This window comes from Delphinapterus leucas, chromosome 3, assembly GCF_059928025.1.
Source record: "Delphinapterus leucas isolate spDelLeu-1000000601 "Yukka" chromosome 3, BTC_Dleu_Yukka2, whole genome shotgun sequence".
NCBI classification, from domain to species: domain Eukaryota; kingdom Metazoa; phylum Chordata; class Mammalia; order Artiodactyla; family Monodontidae; genus Delphinapterus; species Delphinapterus leucas.
Genome location: NC_143131.1, coordinates 19746171 through 19763287, shown reverse-complemented (window position 1 = coordinate 19763287; position 17117 = coordinate 19746171). Strand labels below are relative to the sequence as shown.

Sequence of the window (17117 nt, the reverse complement as noted above, 5' to 3'; positions counted from 1 at the left end):
AGTTAATATAAATTTGAATCTAAGTTAAGCTGCATATGGTAACATCTAGAGCAGATAATAAGAAAATAACTCAAAAATATTGTGTAACATTATTAAAAGAATTAACATTCCACTAGAAAATATACACTTAATGTGAAAGAAAGTAGCAGAGGAGAAATCAGAAACCTTGCACCATCACAATTTTTATCCTATAGAAGTGAAATTTCTGGAAAATTGGAGCTTATCCCAATTAATGAATTAAATGAAAAAGTTTTGAACTAATAAGTTTAAAATGTTTTAAAACCTACCACCTACTGCACAACTTGAATATATGAAAATGATTGAATTGTTCATTTTAAATTGGGAAATTGTATAGTATGTGAATGAAGCTATTATTAAAAATAAGGCTTAGGAAAAAAGTAAGCATATATTTGAAAAGTGAGGCTTTATTGCAGAGCTCAGAGTAGGATATGTTTGTTAAGGTTAGAACAGAGTGCTGATAGGAAACAATAATTAGAAAGTATGTTCCATGCAAAGTAAGAGAAATAGATTTCATTCTATATGGAAAATAGTTACAGAATCTCAGCATTGCAAGGTACATTCAGACTCTCCAATCACGCTTAAATTTGTTCCACCACATCTGCACCAACTATTTCGACGTCAATATTTGAGTAGTCCTGGAGCTTTACGGTTTTCTGAGGAAACCCGTTATGACTCTGTGCAACTCTGACATCAAAAAGTCTTTGACAGGGGCTTCCCTGGTGGCGCAGTGGTTGGGAGTCCGCCTGCCGATGCAGGGGACGCGGGTTCGTGCCCCGGTCCGGGAGGATCCCACATGCCGCGGAGCGGCTGGGCCCGGGAGTCATGGCCGCTGAGCCTGCGCGTCCAGAGCCTGTGCTCCACAACGGGAGAGGCCACAACAGTGAGAGGCCCGCGTACCGCAAAAAAAAAAAAAAAAAAAAAAAAAAAAGGTCTTTGATATACTTATCCAAAATCTTAATTTCTATAGATTCCATTTTCCTGTCCTATCTGTATCCCACTGGAACATAACAAGTAAATCTAACACCTGCTTCACATGAGTGTCCGGATCAAATTAAAGGCGGCTAGCCTTTTTATGTTTTATGTCTTCTTTCCTTCAGCCTGCATAGCCCTAGTTATTTCAACTACTCACAACCCATTGAATCAAATATCTTTCCAGCCTCTTACCTTTGTCTCTTGGCAAGATTCTGGTCTACAGGAAATGCTAACAGCCTTGTCCCCTTCAAGTACATCCACCCTGTGCCCTAAAAGTGATGAACTCTTAACCAATACCCTAATTATATGTTTCGAAGTGTTCATTACTACAAGATCATGTCCCACCTCCTTAATAGAATTTACGAGACCCTCCTTGACCTAAATCACTTATCTTTTTTCATGTTATTGTGCCTTTCAGATATTTTCCCATATTTCCCAACAGCTTATATTTTCCCACACAAACTCTATGGTTTTGCTACTGCTGTTGCAGCTTCCTGAAATACCTTTCCTCCTCTCCTCACTTTGTCTGCCTCTCTCTTCTCATGAATAATTCCTTTATAGCCTTCTAATGTCAGCCACACGCCGTGTGCAGGAAGGTTTGCCTGAATCAATACGTGTTGAACCAGGCATCTTTTCTTTGCACTCCTGTAGTGTCTTTTCTGTCTTTCTACCAGGCATAAAAATCATCTGTTATATGTGTTTCCCCAACTAGACTCTTTATTAGTGGGCATCTTACTTTACCACTTTTTATGTGTTTCAACCCTAGTACAATGTCTAGTGCACAGTGGGCACTCCACAAATATTTAGTGAATTCTACAATTAAACACCAACCATAATTAGTCTACACCAACAATTCTTTAGAAATGCTATAGTCACGAAGGAGGTTCAGTAACAATTTGCTTCTTAAATTAGGCATGTGCTCAAGTTGAATAATGGTGCTGAAAAGGGTTATTGTGCGAAGATGCTTTTTTGTTCAGAAAAGGACATCAGGCAGTAGAGAGAATTAAGCTCCTTGTATCTTGTACTCCTTGAGTTTTAAATGTACCTTAAGTTCATTTATAATTTTTGAAAGCATTTCTATGAGATAGCATGTTACATTGAACTCATAAGGCATGCATTATCATAAATCAACAACAGAAATATCAAAGGCAGATAAAAACCTTGGTTCATACTCTGATCTTATCAGTTACTAACAGATATTGACAAGTTATAAATGTCACCTATAAAGGCAAACTAGTTTTGATCTAGCGCCAAAATGATATGCAAACTGCCCCAGTTTTAGGTAACCAGTTTGTCAAAATTATAACTTGCAATTTTGAAGCACATGTCTTAACTAACTTTTTGTGACTGCCTGGGGATTTAGATGTGCTGACTACTATGATGTCATCTGTTTCAGCCACTGTTTGTAAGGACTTCACCTTGATTCCCCGGCCAGAGAAATGGTGATAAACATATTGTGCATTCAGTCTTTTGATTAGCAGAGCCCTTTTCCACTTAAAAATGATCCATTTAAAATTGGTAAGACTATCTTATAATAATTATATGGAAAACATTGATGACCTCGATCAAATATCAGCTCTAAAACTTTCTAACTTTGTGAACTTCAACATATGTTTTTTTACTCATATGTAAAATGGGGAGATTAGTAATACTCATTTTTTAGGGTCGTTCTGGGAATTTGTTAACATATATAAATATATAGAACAATACCTGGCACGTGGAAAGATTTCAAAATGTCCATTAATATGATGATTGAAAATATGTTTGAAAATAATTTTACATATATCACTCTATATATCCACTGTTACATAAAGGTTTATACAAATGCAATATGTCTTTTATTCACTTTCTTGCATTTCATAGTCCAGCCGCTTCACATAAAGAAGGTAACATCTGTTACTATCAGGAAGGTTGGCTAATACAGAAGATAAAGAGACATTATTAGCCAAGGTCACTGTTTTTTGGGTTTTTTTTTTTAAGAAAGTTGTCCTGATATTTAGAGTAATAAAACAACCATGGCCCTTTTATATGTGTTCGAGGGAAATATTTCTGTACAATTATCCCATTGTCAGTGAAAAATTTTCCCCTTAGTTTCCCTAACATGTTTTTTTTTTTTTTTTCTGTCCATGGAAACGAAGACTCTACCTGTGTTCTGACCTCAGTTCTTTGTAGCTATTTCCAGATGCCTCTCCCACCCCCAGTTCTTCCCACAGTCACCATTAAGGAATATTTTACTGCTTGAAAAAGTTTTAATATTCAGCAGGTTAAGGAAATCAATGGTCAGCTTTAGAATTTTAGTCTCTGCTGAGCTTTCAAGGTGTCAAGGCCCTAAAATAATATGAACAGCAGGAGTACTAAATCTTTCATTATTTCCAGTTTCCCCTTGAGCATACTGACTTTGCAATAAAGAAGCTGTCATTTATACTCTTCTTTATTGCAAGGTAGGTAATAGCTGCAGGAAGAAAAATAAGGAACTGTGTCAAGTTAGCCTGACTGCCATCATGATTAATGTGTAATCATTGCACATTTGCATCTACTCTTTTTCATATACAGGTACTTCATAGATTGGAAGAGTGATGGGGACAGCTACTTTACAATAGATGCAACTGAAGGAACCATCTCTACTAGTGAATTACTAGACAGAGAAAGCACCGCGCAGTATAATTTCTCCATAATTGCGAGTAAAGTTAGTAAGTATGGCATGGACGGAATCAATGTTATACTGCAGTTCTTTGGATTTCACACTCTTAAATGAATCCCTGCTGAGGCGTTTTCATTTTCGGACTGACAGCCAAGTGGTCTCTTGGGGAAACTCAGAAACTGGCTCCTTTTCCTCACAGCATAAGTTCAGAAAAATTGTGACAGCTGCCAGTGAGCCCTGTTTGCAGGACTGCATGAATATCTAGCAGTGCATTTCATGGTGAGATCTCATCCTTTTCCACCCTGTAACCTCAAAAATCCACCGGAGTTCCGTCTTTCCACATCTTCATCCCTGTATATATTATTGAGAGCTTCACAGACCAGGCAGGAGGAAATAACCATCACATGAAATCATCTTTTCTGAAATATTTTCTGAAATTGAAGAGAGCATTTTTAAATTCACCCCTCTTCTCTCTCTCTCCTTTCATTAAAATGTATTTTGTTACGAACATCATTGTGAAATATACAGGAGTTTTAAGTGCAATTCTTCAAGTGCAATTCTTCACTCAGAATCTATAGGATTGTTAGGAATCACTCCTTGTGTTGGTTTCTGCTTGGTCCAGAAGTGAATCCTTTAGACTGAGAGTGATTATAGGTCTTATGTGTTTGGCTGGACAATTCAGGATATTATCACAACTTCCAAAGGTAACAGATGAGGGTGGGAGTGGAGACCTTGGCTATCAACATAGTTGTCTGTAACAGAAGTGCATCGTACCAGTCCTTCTGCTTAGGTTCTCTTGAAAGATTTGAGGAAATCCCTTCTGAGTATCTTTCATTTTGTTTTCCTCCTATTTTCTTTCGTGCCTCTGGTACAAGTACTCTGACAGCTAATGTCACCTTTCAGTGCAGGGAGAAGCTAACTGTGAACATTTCTGTTGAGGGGTTTTTGGTCCGTCTCAACTCAGTGGGTGTAAATGGGAAACAATTTTGTTAATCTTCAAAAACTGCTTCCAAACATGCATAATCAGACACCTATTCCCGGGCCTTAATGATGCCTTTAGCTGATTTCATTACTTTTACATTATTCTGATTATTAAAGGTAAATTTAGCATAAAAGAACATGCAGCTTCTGTCTTGTTTGTTGGACTACTTTTCTGTTATGTTAGAAGACTACTGCTCTGAGGCTGCCATACTAGAGAGGTCACATGTTGTGGTCAGGTTGCCAATCCCAGCTCAGCTCAGCCTTCTAACCATACCTGCCAGAGCGCTGGATATGTAAGTAAAACCATCTTGCAACCTCTAGCCAGGCAGCTTGCTAGCTGAATACCACAATGTAACCTCCATCATTACCATGTGAAATGGAATATATACTCAGCCAAATCTTGCCCAGATTCTGATGCACAAAATTGGGAGAAATACTAAAATTGTAATTATCTCAAGCAACTATATTTTTGTGGTCATTTGTTGTTGTACAACAATAGATAACTGAAGAACTCAATGACACCATAAGTTGGAACTTTGATTCCTTGGTAATGGAGGTAAAGATTCTCCAGCTGGAGTAGAAAGGAGAGAGACAGAAGTAAAATGCATAAATCTCTCTTTTAAAGATTTTTTTTTTTGAAATATAGTTGATTTGCAATGTTGTGATCATTTAAGATGTACAGCAAAATGATTCAATTATACATGTATATGTATATATATATATATTCTTTTTTTACATTCTCTTCCATTGTAGGTTATTACAAGATGTTGAGTATAATTCCCTGTGCTATACAGTAGGTCCTTGTTGGTTATCTATTTTATATATAGCAGCGTGTATATTTTAATCCTAAACTCCTAATTTATCCCTTTACCCTCTTTCCCCTTTGGTAACCATAAGTTTGTTTTCTATGTCTGTGAGTCTATTTCTGTCTTGGAAATAAGTTCATTTGTATAATTTTTTTAGATCCCACATATAAGCGATATCTCATATTTGTTTTTCTCCCTCTGACTTCATTTACTTAATTTGATAATCTCTAGGTCCATCCATGTTGCTGCAAATGGCATTATTTCACATAAATCTCTCTTATCTGCCCCCCAGAGAGTGCTCCCCTGGTTGCCACTGCTTCTAGGATTAAAATTGACTGGCTAAATGGACTGCCCAAATACTCTCTTCATGTGATTTTTGAGTTATTTGGTATTGGGGTCTCTGAGCATCCCATTTGCCCATGAACTTGATATGGGCACCCAGTGGTAGACCTTACAGCTTCTTAATTCCAGGTCCCCTTGTGTAGCAGACGGCTTTCTTGGATGAATTAATAGCATGAGTTCTCAACTCCAGCTTTCTGTTTTGTCCACTAGACCCTGAGGAAATTCATATACCCTGGTCATACTGAACAGGTACATTACAGCCTGCTCCTCTACCATATGCTTTCTCTGTCATGCTGTCTCCTTTCAAATCTGCCCTCCTTGCTCTGTTAGGTTCTGAGAGCTGATCATCCAGTCAGCTGCCTGAGAAGACATTCTATCAGGAGAACAGAACCAAATGGCAGTCCCCCAGTTCTCTTTAACTTGTTTTCCTGAAGTTTCCTTTCATGCTAGGCATCTTTCTTCTCTCCCATATCACAGTTACATATGTTATTCATCATTCTTTTCATGCTTTTGGTTATTTCAACTCTGAATTATTTCCTTCATCCATAACACTGAGGAAAGCTTAACTATAATATGGTTAGAAAATAAACTTTAGTATTCTAAGATCTTTGACAAATAGAGTAAAAATGAGATGTCTAAGTTATGGGTTATAAGACCTCTATCGACTATATTATAGTCACTCTCAATTAACTTGGATATAGTAAGTGATAACTGACCAGAGGTAGACTATTCAAAAATTTTCTATTTATCAAAAATGTATTGTCCATGATAGAATATTTTTCATTAGAAAACTATCTTGTGTGACCTACCCTTTCTATTAATGCACATGCAAAACGTGCATATTTTTAGAAGGGGGAGTATTAGGTCCAGTATCTTAACTCAGGGTGAAAGTCTGCAGCTAGCTATTCACTCTGTACTGTAACTCTAAAAGGTCTCTTTCTCCCCAGCAGCTACTATAGCTACCAAAACCATCATCATGGTGTGAGGGCACCCATCGTGGCAGGTCTGCTACCTGCAGTCAGAGCCTGAGCTCCAAACATTTGGAAAATGGCAGAGGAGTATGCATGCATACAGTGCAAGCAAGTGTCATTGTTCCTTAAAAGCTTAGATTCTTCAAACTTAGAAAACTGTATTTTGTTAATTATTAATATAATGAGGGCACATGCTGGCTCCTCTCTGACCTGCTGGATGTAGTTTTTACCTAAATCCAAATTAGGAAACCCCATTGTGTGGATTCTCATAAGTTATGTTGGCTCTCACTTGGACATATGCAGAACTGAGACTTAGACTCATAATCCATACATACACACAATGCACAAGGGCTGCCAAGCTAATATTTCTAAAATATCTAACCCTCGTCTATTCCACTGTCTATTCAAAGACTACTGTGTGGAATTTAGAACCCTCAAGGAAGTCTGGTAGGATGAACACTATACACCTCCATGAAAAAGAAAGAGGCTAAGTATATATCACATGGTAATTAAAGATTCTGCAATAAGAATAGATTATTGTGGGTCTTATTTTGTTTCAGTTCACAGAGTTTGAAAGTAAACTTTATTTATATTTTAATACATAAGGCTGCTTTCAATGATCAAATTAACCAGCCTCAGCAGGAAACTCTCATTATGGTGAATGACTGAGAAATAAATAGCCCACACTTGCCCTGCCAAGTGGAACATAATTGTTTAAGTGTACCTTACTGCAGGTTGAACTAGCATATGTTTTGGCCCTGACCCTTCTATAAAAACTCGCAGGTGAAATGAAATGGTACAATGATTGAACAACTTCCAGTTAATTAAAAAGCAGTCATTAATCAGTGTTGCTATAGTCCAAGGTACAAATAGTTTTATTAGACTACTAATAATTCTTTTATGCATTATTGCTTTGCTGTTTTTCTACTAGTCTTGAGAATTAAAAAAACGCAAGCCCCCCAAAATCACTTCATTCAAATTATCAGAAACTTCCAATAGGCAAATGTTTCTAATTTCTTTTTTGTTTTGGTGTTATTATAACACATATCATTAGACAAAGATAACTACATTAAAGCCTTAGAACTTTTATATAATTATAAAATAAATGGATGATACCAAAGACAATTCTTCTTTTCTTAGTAATTTTAATTATCCAGATGACAATAAATTGCTCCTATTGTGGAAGAGTTCAAAAACCAGTGGTAGACTTACTGCATGCTGTATTCGGGGAAAATGTTATGTGTAAGTATACCATTATGAGTTAGGATTAAATTGTTGAGTAACTTTTAAGGTTATGTAGCATTAGAGCTACTTTGCTTTAGCTTTTTTTTACTTCAACATAATGTAAGTAGTATCATCTTCATATATACAGAAAATCAAACAGATTATTGTCTATAATTTAGGCTCAACATAACTTCATCTAATTTTTTATAAATTGTATAGAACATTATTTACATGAAAAGTATTAATGGTTGTGGGTTAAAACTAAGACTGAAGTCTGTTCTTAAGGACAGTTTAGGAATAGAAACTGACCCCCAAAATTATTTTAGTTAGTTATAGCTATGCAAATTATGCTGAATTCCACGGACTTCAGACTTAAGTGCACTCTCATATAGCCTCCAAGGGAAAGTTGCAAAAGGTTTATATTGACCAAACTGTGGTCATTAAGTAATGAAGGATTTAAACAAAAATAAATAGGTTTTTTGGTAGAATGTTTTAAAGGGTTTCTTCTGCCTGTGTGCCAAATAGTTAGCCATGAAATGGTGTTCTCAGACCAAATGAGAAGAAAGTACCTAATGTTTCTATAATAATTGCAAGTGATAATATTATAAATTAGTAAACCAAACTATTATAGTAGCTTTATATACACTCACTCAATTTATTACTGTCCACATTGTAAGAGTGAAGAAATAGAGGCTAAGATTTATTTCCATTTGTCACACAGCAAATGATGACCAAGCTAAGACAGGAGCCCAGGACTCACACTCCAAAACACAATTTCACAGGGACACATATTCACCTCCTTATGCTTCATTTTTAAATAAGTTAATAGTAAAATTAGTCAAGGTGATTTTTACATACATACATAATTAAAGTAAACTATAGTAAAAATTGTTATGTACATTTGCATTGTACATATAATTAAGCTGAAATTATTTTTAGCCTTGGCATCTATCTATCTATCCACCTACATTTAAGCTCGTTGGACTGCTTACCTATTAGAAATCTATAGTGCATTTGCATTTTAGAAATAAAATACAGACTCAAAGTATGAGAATAGGGAAATATGTGTGCAATATTATGTGTGTGCCAGGGCTGTAGGTAGGTAGATTGCTATCTCTATCCAATAAGTGTTAATTACTAGATAAGACTCAAGCTACAAGAGTTCCTAATGATTTTATTGTGAAGGATACTTTTTGATAATGTCCCTGTATATGGAAAGATTGTTGCCTACCGACACTATATGGCCTCCTCCCTGCTGGCTGCCCTTAGCGGCAATGCCTTCGCCAAGGACATAAAGAAGATCCTGGACAGTGTGGGCATCAAGGAGGTGGATGACAGCCTGGCTCAGCAAGGTCACCAGTGAGCTGAAAGGAAAAAACCCTGAAGATATCAGTCACTGCTCAGGGTATCAGCCATCTGGCGAGCATGTCCATCTCCGCGGGGCAGATCTGCAGCTCTTGCTGCTGCTTCAGCCTTGGCATCAGCAGAGAAAAAAGACAGGAAGAAGAAGGAGTTGCAGGAGTCAGATGACTCCCTGGATTTATCTTGTTGAAGTAGAGTTCTGCTCCCCTGCAAAAGTGATAAGATGTCATTTCTGACATCAGCGGTATCACTGATCCCCCATTCTGTTTAGTAGAAGCAAGTCACTAGATCCAGACCACACTTAAGGGCAAAGAATTACAGGGAGGTAACTCATGTGGGTATCAGGAAGTGGGGATTCTTGGGAGCCATTTGAGAAAGTTGCCTACCTGATGTGTTTCTTGACAACTAGACAAGTCTTTCAAAAAGTGAAGAAAGTTTAGAGACCATATTACTTAACTACTAGGCCTGAAAATTTTGTGAAAAAGACAACAATCTGGTTGAATTCATAAGTAGGCAACCAAAATGCAAAGTGCTGTAAGAGAAAAAATAATTAAAATAATTATTTTTGAAGACATAAGCATAGTATGTCACACAGGAATTATCATTTGAGCTGAGTCTTTAAAAGATGAAGAAGATACTGAAAAGGAGGAAAGGAGAGTATTCTAGGTTGAGGAAACATCTTAAGCAAAGGCAGAGAGGTATTAAAGCTCATGTCCAGATGAGAAATTACAAGTAAGGTGGTACAATTGGTGCCCAGAATGAGTAGGGAAGGCTAAAGAAAATGCATTCAGAAAGGGAGCCTGAGATCTCCTCTCTATTCTCATATAGAATATAGTATTGTTAGGTACAGTCACCATACTGTACAGTACATCCCTAGGACTTATTTATTTTATAACTGGAAGTCTGTACACTTTGATCACATTTACTTTTTGCAAACCTCGCACCCCTGCTTCAAGCAACCATTTCAAGATCGATACAAATATCAGGTCATTGTGTTGTACACCTAAATTAATATAATGTTGTATGTCAATTATATCTCCATTTTTAAGAAAGAAAGAAAAGAAAGGAAGCCTGAGGCCTTATCAAACAGAGCCTTAAATACCACATGGAGAAATTACAAAGTTTTTTAAGTGTGTTTTTGAGCCCATCCTCATTTCTGCTGTTTCTACTATATGTCCCTAGCTCAACATATGTCCAAAGAGACATATATCACTTCTCCAACTTTCCCCATCTGGTGAGTCTGGAAGGTAGTTATGCAAGGGACCTGCATTCCTGTAAACCAGCGCTGGCTGGGTTACATTGTATCCATCTGGGTGACCAAGGTTAACCTCATCAGGATCAAGAGACAAGGGTGAGCTTGGATTCTCTGCAGTGTTTGAGCCGCAGACATTTCTTTCTAATTTGGCCAGTCTTTTTTCAAAAGGGCACTGTAAGTCGTATGCACATTTGAGAATAGGCATGCAGGTTGGCCCTTTCTTTTTTACTACTGTTCTTCAACTTCTTAATTGTTACCTGAATCAGAATCACCTGGGACAGTATTCCTGGACCCCCATTCAAGACATACTGAATCAGAATTTCTGGGATTATTGCCAAGAAATCTCCATTTTAAACAAGATACCTAGGTCATCTAATGGATACTGATGTTGGAACCAGCGTGCTAAATTCTCTAAATATTAGCATGGATTTGTGGAAATAAAACAACTTAATGTTACTATGAAGACATGTACATACTCAGAGAGTGTAGTTGACTTCTGAGGACTAAATAAAACCATTGGTTTCAATTATGGATTGAAGACATTATTTTTTCCTATTTTTCTCAAATAATTGCCTTTCTCTTACACTTCATGAATACGTTACTTTGCATGTATGAGTCTAGGTAGTTTATGTACTATTTAATATTTCCCTTTTTTTTCCCTGAGTAACTATATGAAACTATCAATATTTTGTATTCTCAAAGAAAGGTATCTTTGATTTATACTAGTATTGGCAACATTTTACTAGTACTTATAATGCAGAAAAGTAACACATACTTTGAAGAAAGAAGCACTTATAAATATTCAACCATTTTATAAAGCCTTCAATGTGTTGTATACATGGAAATAATAATCATTAACACCACTATAGTCATGGACTTAATTTAGAAATGATACCATTTTTCTCACTATTATATGATGTGTCAATGTAATAGAATCCAAGTTTGTTGTTATAGTTTATATTTTATTTTAAACTTTCAACTGCTTATGGGTATACTACCATAATCAAACTATTTAGGAGTAGTTTAAACCAGTAAAATTGCTCTATCAAAATCACATACAAAACAATGTCAGGCTTTTTTTTTTCCTTAATTAGTATCTGATTTTTCTCCAGAAATTAAAACCACTTGATGAGCTTTTCACCTAATGGTTGAAATTTGGATAAAAATTATATTTTAGATATGTACAGACAATTTTAACATCACATATCAAAATTGGAATTTAAAAATAAGAAATATTTTTACATTGAAAATGTTATTTTATTGACCTCATGGACTATATTGTATTTCATCTGTTTGTATAGGGATCCTCTCAGATGTGAATTTCTTAGTATCAGGGACTTTATCTTATACCTCATTGATGCCTATGGTTTATTATACTCTCTGGAACACATAGATATGTACATAGTTAATGAATAAATTGTGAGTAGCTTTATAGGCATCCCATCCTGCTGATTTGGGCCTTGGAGTTCCTGGTAAGTTGCTTCTTCTCAGCCTCTGTGCTCACCCGGAATATGTTGGGCATGATATAGCTGGAATGGGCTGGACGCTGGAACAGGCTTAATGAAGTCCAGAGGGAAGACCTGTCAGCCCTTCTGCTAAGGCACCAGCACCCCAGGCAGTGGGCCTGTGTGCAGGGGAGCAGGATATCGAAGACCCACGTGGCCTCTGGCTTGACCACACCTTGTCCATGCAGATGCCACCAGCAACGACTGGCTGTCCAAGGTTCAGGCTTTGAAGTGGGGCCAGGAGCTCCCAGGCAGGGGCTGACTGGGGCTGAGACTCCTGGGAGTAGCTGTGATCTCCATCTGCCGATGATGGGGAAAGGGAGCTCCAGAAACTGCCAGCAACCTCCTGGGACTTGTTAGTCGGTCCCCCCAGGCCAGTCTCCGTGTCCCAGAAGACCCCAGCCCATTCCCAACCCACAGCCACAGAGGGCAGGTAGGTGGGCTCAGAGGCCCTGCGAGTCAGGACAGGGTGACATGTGGTTCCAAAGGGTGGTGACGCCATTCCAGGAGGCCTGGGGACTGTGGGAGCTGATAGCTGCCTCAGTCTCCTTGGAAGTAGAAGCCTTGCTGGAAGTGCAGACCTGGAACCAAGTGGGAGTTCCACCCCCAGCAGCAGACCCCTGGGGCAAAGTTCCTGTGTGGCCCCTGGAAATGAATGCTGTTCCTGGCACAACGGTCGATGTGCCCTGAGGAGCCCATTGCAGCTGCAGCCCCATAGTTAGAACCCTTCTTTCCTTTTAATATATATTTTAATATTTCTTATCACTAGGGATTTTTTATCCATTGCTGCATAACAAATTACAATGGAGTTTCTCTGGGTCAGGAATTCTTTTTTTTTTTTAATAAATTTATTTATTTTACTTTTATTTATTTCTGGCTGCGTTGGGTCTTTGTTGCTGCACGCAGGCTTTCTCTAGTTGTGGTGAGCGGGGGCTACCCTTCATGGCGGTGCACAGGCTTCTCATTGTAGTGGCTTCTCTTGTTGCGGAGCACGGGCTCTAGGGCATGCGGGCTTCAGTAGTTGTGGCACACGGGCTCAGTAGTTGTGGCTCGCAGGCTCTAGAGCACAGGCTCAGTAGTTGTGGTGCACGGGCTTAGTTACTCCGCAGCATGTGGGATCTTCCCGGACCAAGTCTCGAACCCATGTCTCCTGCGTTGGCAGGCAGATTCTTAACTGCTGTGCCACCAGGGAAGCCCTGGGTCAGGAATTCTAAAAGAATTCTTCTTAATATCTGCCCCAGGAAGTCTGGAAGACTTGACAGCTGGGGGCTGGAATCTTCAGAAAGCTCTTGTACTTCAGAAACCCAAAAGCACTGAAACATTTTACTTTCTGCAGCTAATTAAACTCCAAGTAAGGAGTGATGCCAGTCTTCTTTTCTTATCAATGAAGCATAATATAATTGAGGTTCAGTCATGTTGTTGTAGCACGTATCACTGTTTTGTTCCTTTTTATTGTTGAAGAATTTTATTGTATGGATATGCCACGGTTTATCTATTCACCAAAAGATAGACATTAGAATTGTTCCCAGTTTGGGACTATATGCATAATATTTCCATGCACATATTCACATATACAGGCTTTTTGTGGACATTCATTTCATTCTCTTGGGGAGAGACCTAGGAATGGCGTTGTTGGCTTATAAGTTCATGTTTAAGGTTTAAAGAAAATTCCAATGTATTTTCCAAAATGACTATACAACTCTGTATTTCTGCCAGTGATCCTTTCCATCAGCAATCCATTTTATTTCTCTCAGCTATGATTTGTGAATTTCAGTTTATAAGTCCTACCTTTATTTTGCTAAATTTATTCCTAAATATTTTATTATCTTTGATTCTATTGTGAATTGAATTTTTCTCAGTTCTATGTCAGTTTCTTCTTTGCTAGTATATTAGGTATAAAATGGCCTTTTTTTATATTGCTGTCTTATCCCACAGCCTTAATATACTTGATTTGATCTATAAGTGTTTTGTGGATTCTTTAGGGTTTCCTTCATACAGGGTCTTGTCATTTTTTGATAAAAAATACTTTTTCTTTTCAATCTGAATACTTTTTAAATTTTTATTTTTATTTGTTTGCACTGGATAAACCCTTTAGTGCAATGGTCAATATGTGGTCAGAGCAGACATTCTTGCCATGTGCTCAATATTAAAGAGAAAATATTTAGCATTTCACCACTGAGTATGATACTGGCTATGGTTTTCTTATAGATGGACTATGTCAGGTTGAAGATGTTGCCTTCTATTCATTATTTGTTGAGAATTTTTTATAAAATCATGAATGGATACATTTTTTCAAATGCTAATGCTGAGTCTATTGAGATGGCTATGTGATTTTTTGGTTCTTTCTTCTGTTAATATGATATATCACATTGACTATTATTAGATGTTAAACTAACCTTTCATCCATAGGATAAATGCTATTTGGTCATTATACATTAGTTTTCTAATACGCTTCTGGCATCAACTTGCTAATATTTTGTTAAGGAATTTTTGTACCTGTGTTCATGAGTGATATTAGTCCATGCTTTGGGTTTTTTTTTTTAAATTATTAATTAATTAATTAATTATTGCTGTGTTGGGTCTTCGTTTCTGTGCAAGGGCTTTCTCTAGTTGTGGCAAGCAGGGGCCACTCTTCATCGTGGTGCGCAGGCCTCTCACTATTGCGGCCTCTCTTGTTGCGGAGCACAGGCTCCAGATGCGCAGGCTCAGTAGCTGTGGCTCACGGGCCTAGTTGCTCCGCGGCATGTGGGATCTTCCCAGACCAGGGCTCGAACCCGTGTCCCCTGCATTAGCAGGCAGATTCTCAACAATTGCGCCACCAGGGAAGCCCCATGCTTTGGTTTTTTTCTGATGTTTTAAATTGACTTTTGGCATTAAGAAACAACGAATAAGCTGATGTTTTCTCCTCTATTTTCTGAAAGGGTTTGCAAAGAATTGATATTATGTGGTCTATAAGTAGTTGATAGACTTTCTCAGTGAAGCCATGAAGGCATGACTTTTTCTTGATGGGGAAATTTTTAATTACAGCTTAATTTTTTCCACTTGTTTTCGGTCTATTAAGATTTTCTCTTTAATTTTGGGGTCAGTATGACAATTTATGTCTTCCTAGGAATTTGTCCAGTCCATCTATGTTAACTAAATTTTTGACATAAATTTATAATATTATTTTATAATATGTATTTCACTTATGGTATTTCACTACTCCTTTATTATTGATTTTCATAATTTGGCCTTAATTTTTTTTATTTTCTTAGTTTAAGCCATACTTTAAAATACTACTAATAAGGCAGTTCTAACTCAAATTGACTCAAAAAGTTATGGGATCTGATTGAGATATCACCAAGGATAAAGAAAGAAGATCCAACAAAACATTCTTGAAGCCATGAGGGACAAAAATAGAATTAGTTATCGATTATTTATCTGAGCCCAAAATTATTAATAAGCTAGTTATTCAATACAAGCAGCATGGGTCAGTGATAATTGGAGTTTAAATGGCTTGACTACTAAGAACACAGCAATTCATTGTGTAAGATTTTGGTTATTTAATATTTCAAAGTTCATAATTGAACTTACTTTCTAAGTATTCAATGATAACTAGTTTCTAATTTGGCAAAGATTCAGATAATAATGCTCATGCCAAATCAAGTTTAAACAAATTTCGTCATTGCTCTTTCAAAGATTAGATGAGTCAGAAAGGAAATAAGTCATTAATTTTTCACATAATTTAATGAATTATAAATGAAAACATATATATATATATATATTACTCTAATAAATATATTACTTTGTGAAAAGATCAATGCTTGCTTGAGTATAGTAGTTCTCAAACAGAAATGTTACTATGTACCCAGACAGATTTACAAATATAAGGTGACAAACATTTAACTATAAAAAGTTTTACAAATATGCAGTAGAAGAGAGAATTATATAATGAAACCCATAAACCCATCACTCATTTTCAACAGTATGAATAACTTATCTTTGTTGTTATTATAGTTTTTCCTCTATTCTTGTTTGGGCACTTATTTTGTGATTTCCACAGTGATGACTAGTGACATTTAAAATTCAGTATTTCTACAAATCCTACAGTGCACAGGAAAATCTCACACAACAAAATATTTGTCTTAGCTAAAATACCAAAAGCAAACCTTTGAGAAACACTTTTAATAATAAGATGTTACAATACTGATCATATTTTGAGCCATAGTACTCATTGGGACAGATGTTCAAATCTATATTGCAGGAGGATAAATATTTAAAACTACCAAAAGGGAATTTTTCAAGGGTAAAAATAAACTTGAATTAATAACATATTTATACATTATAAAATTAAATCTGTACTATAAACATAATTTTGAGAGAAGTCTTGCCCCATCCTCACACTAACTTAAAATAAAACTATAATCCTGAGGGGAAAAAAACCAGTTTCTTCTTCATATGTCCTTGGGACTTGTAAATTATGTACCAAGTAAAATAGGAAGTAGAGGCTGATTTGTACATTGTACAGAAGTTGAATAGGTTAATATATAATAGAGTTTAAGAGCATGGACTTGAAACTAGAACACTTGGATTCAAAACCCATCTTACCACTTTTAACTTGGAATTTTTGGAAGAGTTACATTCCCCCTCCGTTCTTCAGAGTTCCATATACAATAAGGGATAATAATGGTCTTTATATTAGAGTTGCCTGTGAAACCTAAATGAGCTTACCTGTGAAATGTGTCTTAGAATATGGGTACATTATAAGTATTATGAAGTATTAGGCATTGATTTTGCTGTAGTTTTTGATAATTTATAGTTTGTTTAGGAAAATGAACCAAATTTAACCAAACTGTTGATTTTATCTGTATTTTATGATATATGAGTACTTAATAACAGAAGATGAGCTAGATCATCTCCACAAATTACAGTTGGTGATAAGAGTAATGATAATTTACCAAAACTAATCTAACATTCTGTAGAACACTCATTTAATACAACAAACTAAAAAACTTATGAATTAGCACCTATTAATATCATGAGTTGAAGGAAGATTAA

General features: G+C 36.5%; 1 protein-coding gene and 1 pseudogene across 1 annotated transcript in view; one reads left to right on the top strand and one right to left on the bottom strand.

Annotated features, from left to right (window-relative positions):
• Positions 1-17117, top strand: part of LOC111178590 (cadherin-12) — an 81574-nt gene that overhangs the window by 51081 nt on the left and 13376 nt on the right. Inside the window, exon 4 of the mRNA XM_022581435.3 lies at positions 3547-3683. Coding sequence (XP_022437143.2) covers positions 3547-3683 — 137 coding nt within the window. The remainder of the gene's footprint in view (positions 1-3546; positions 3684-17117) is intronic.
• LOC149749514 (uncharacterized) lies at positions 11754-12779 on the bottom strand (annotated as a pseudogene).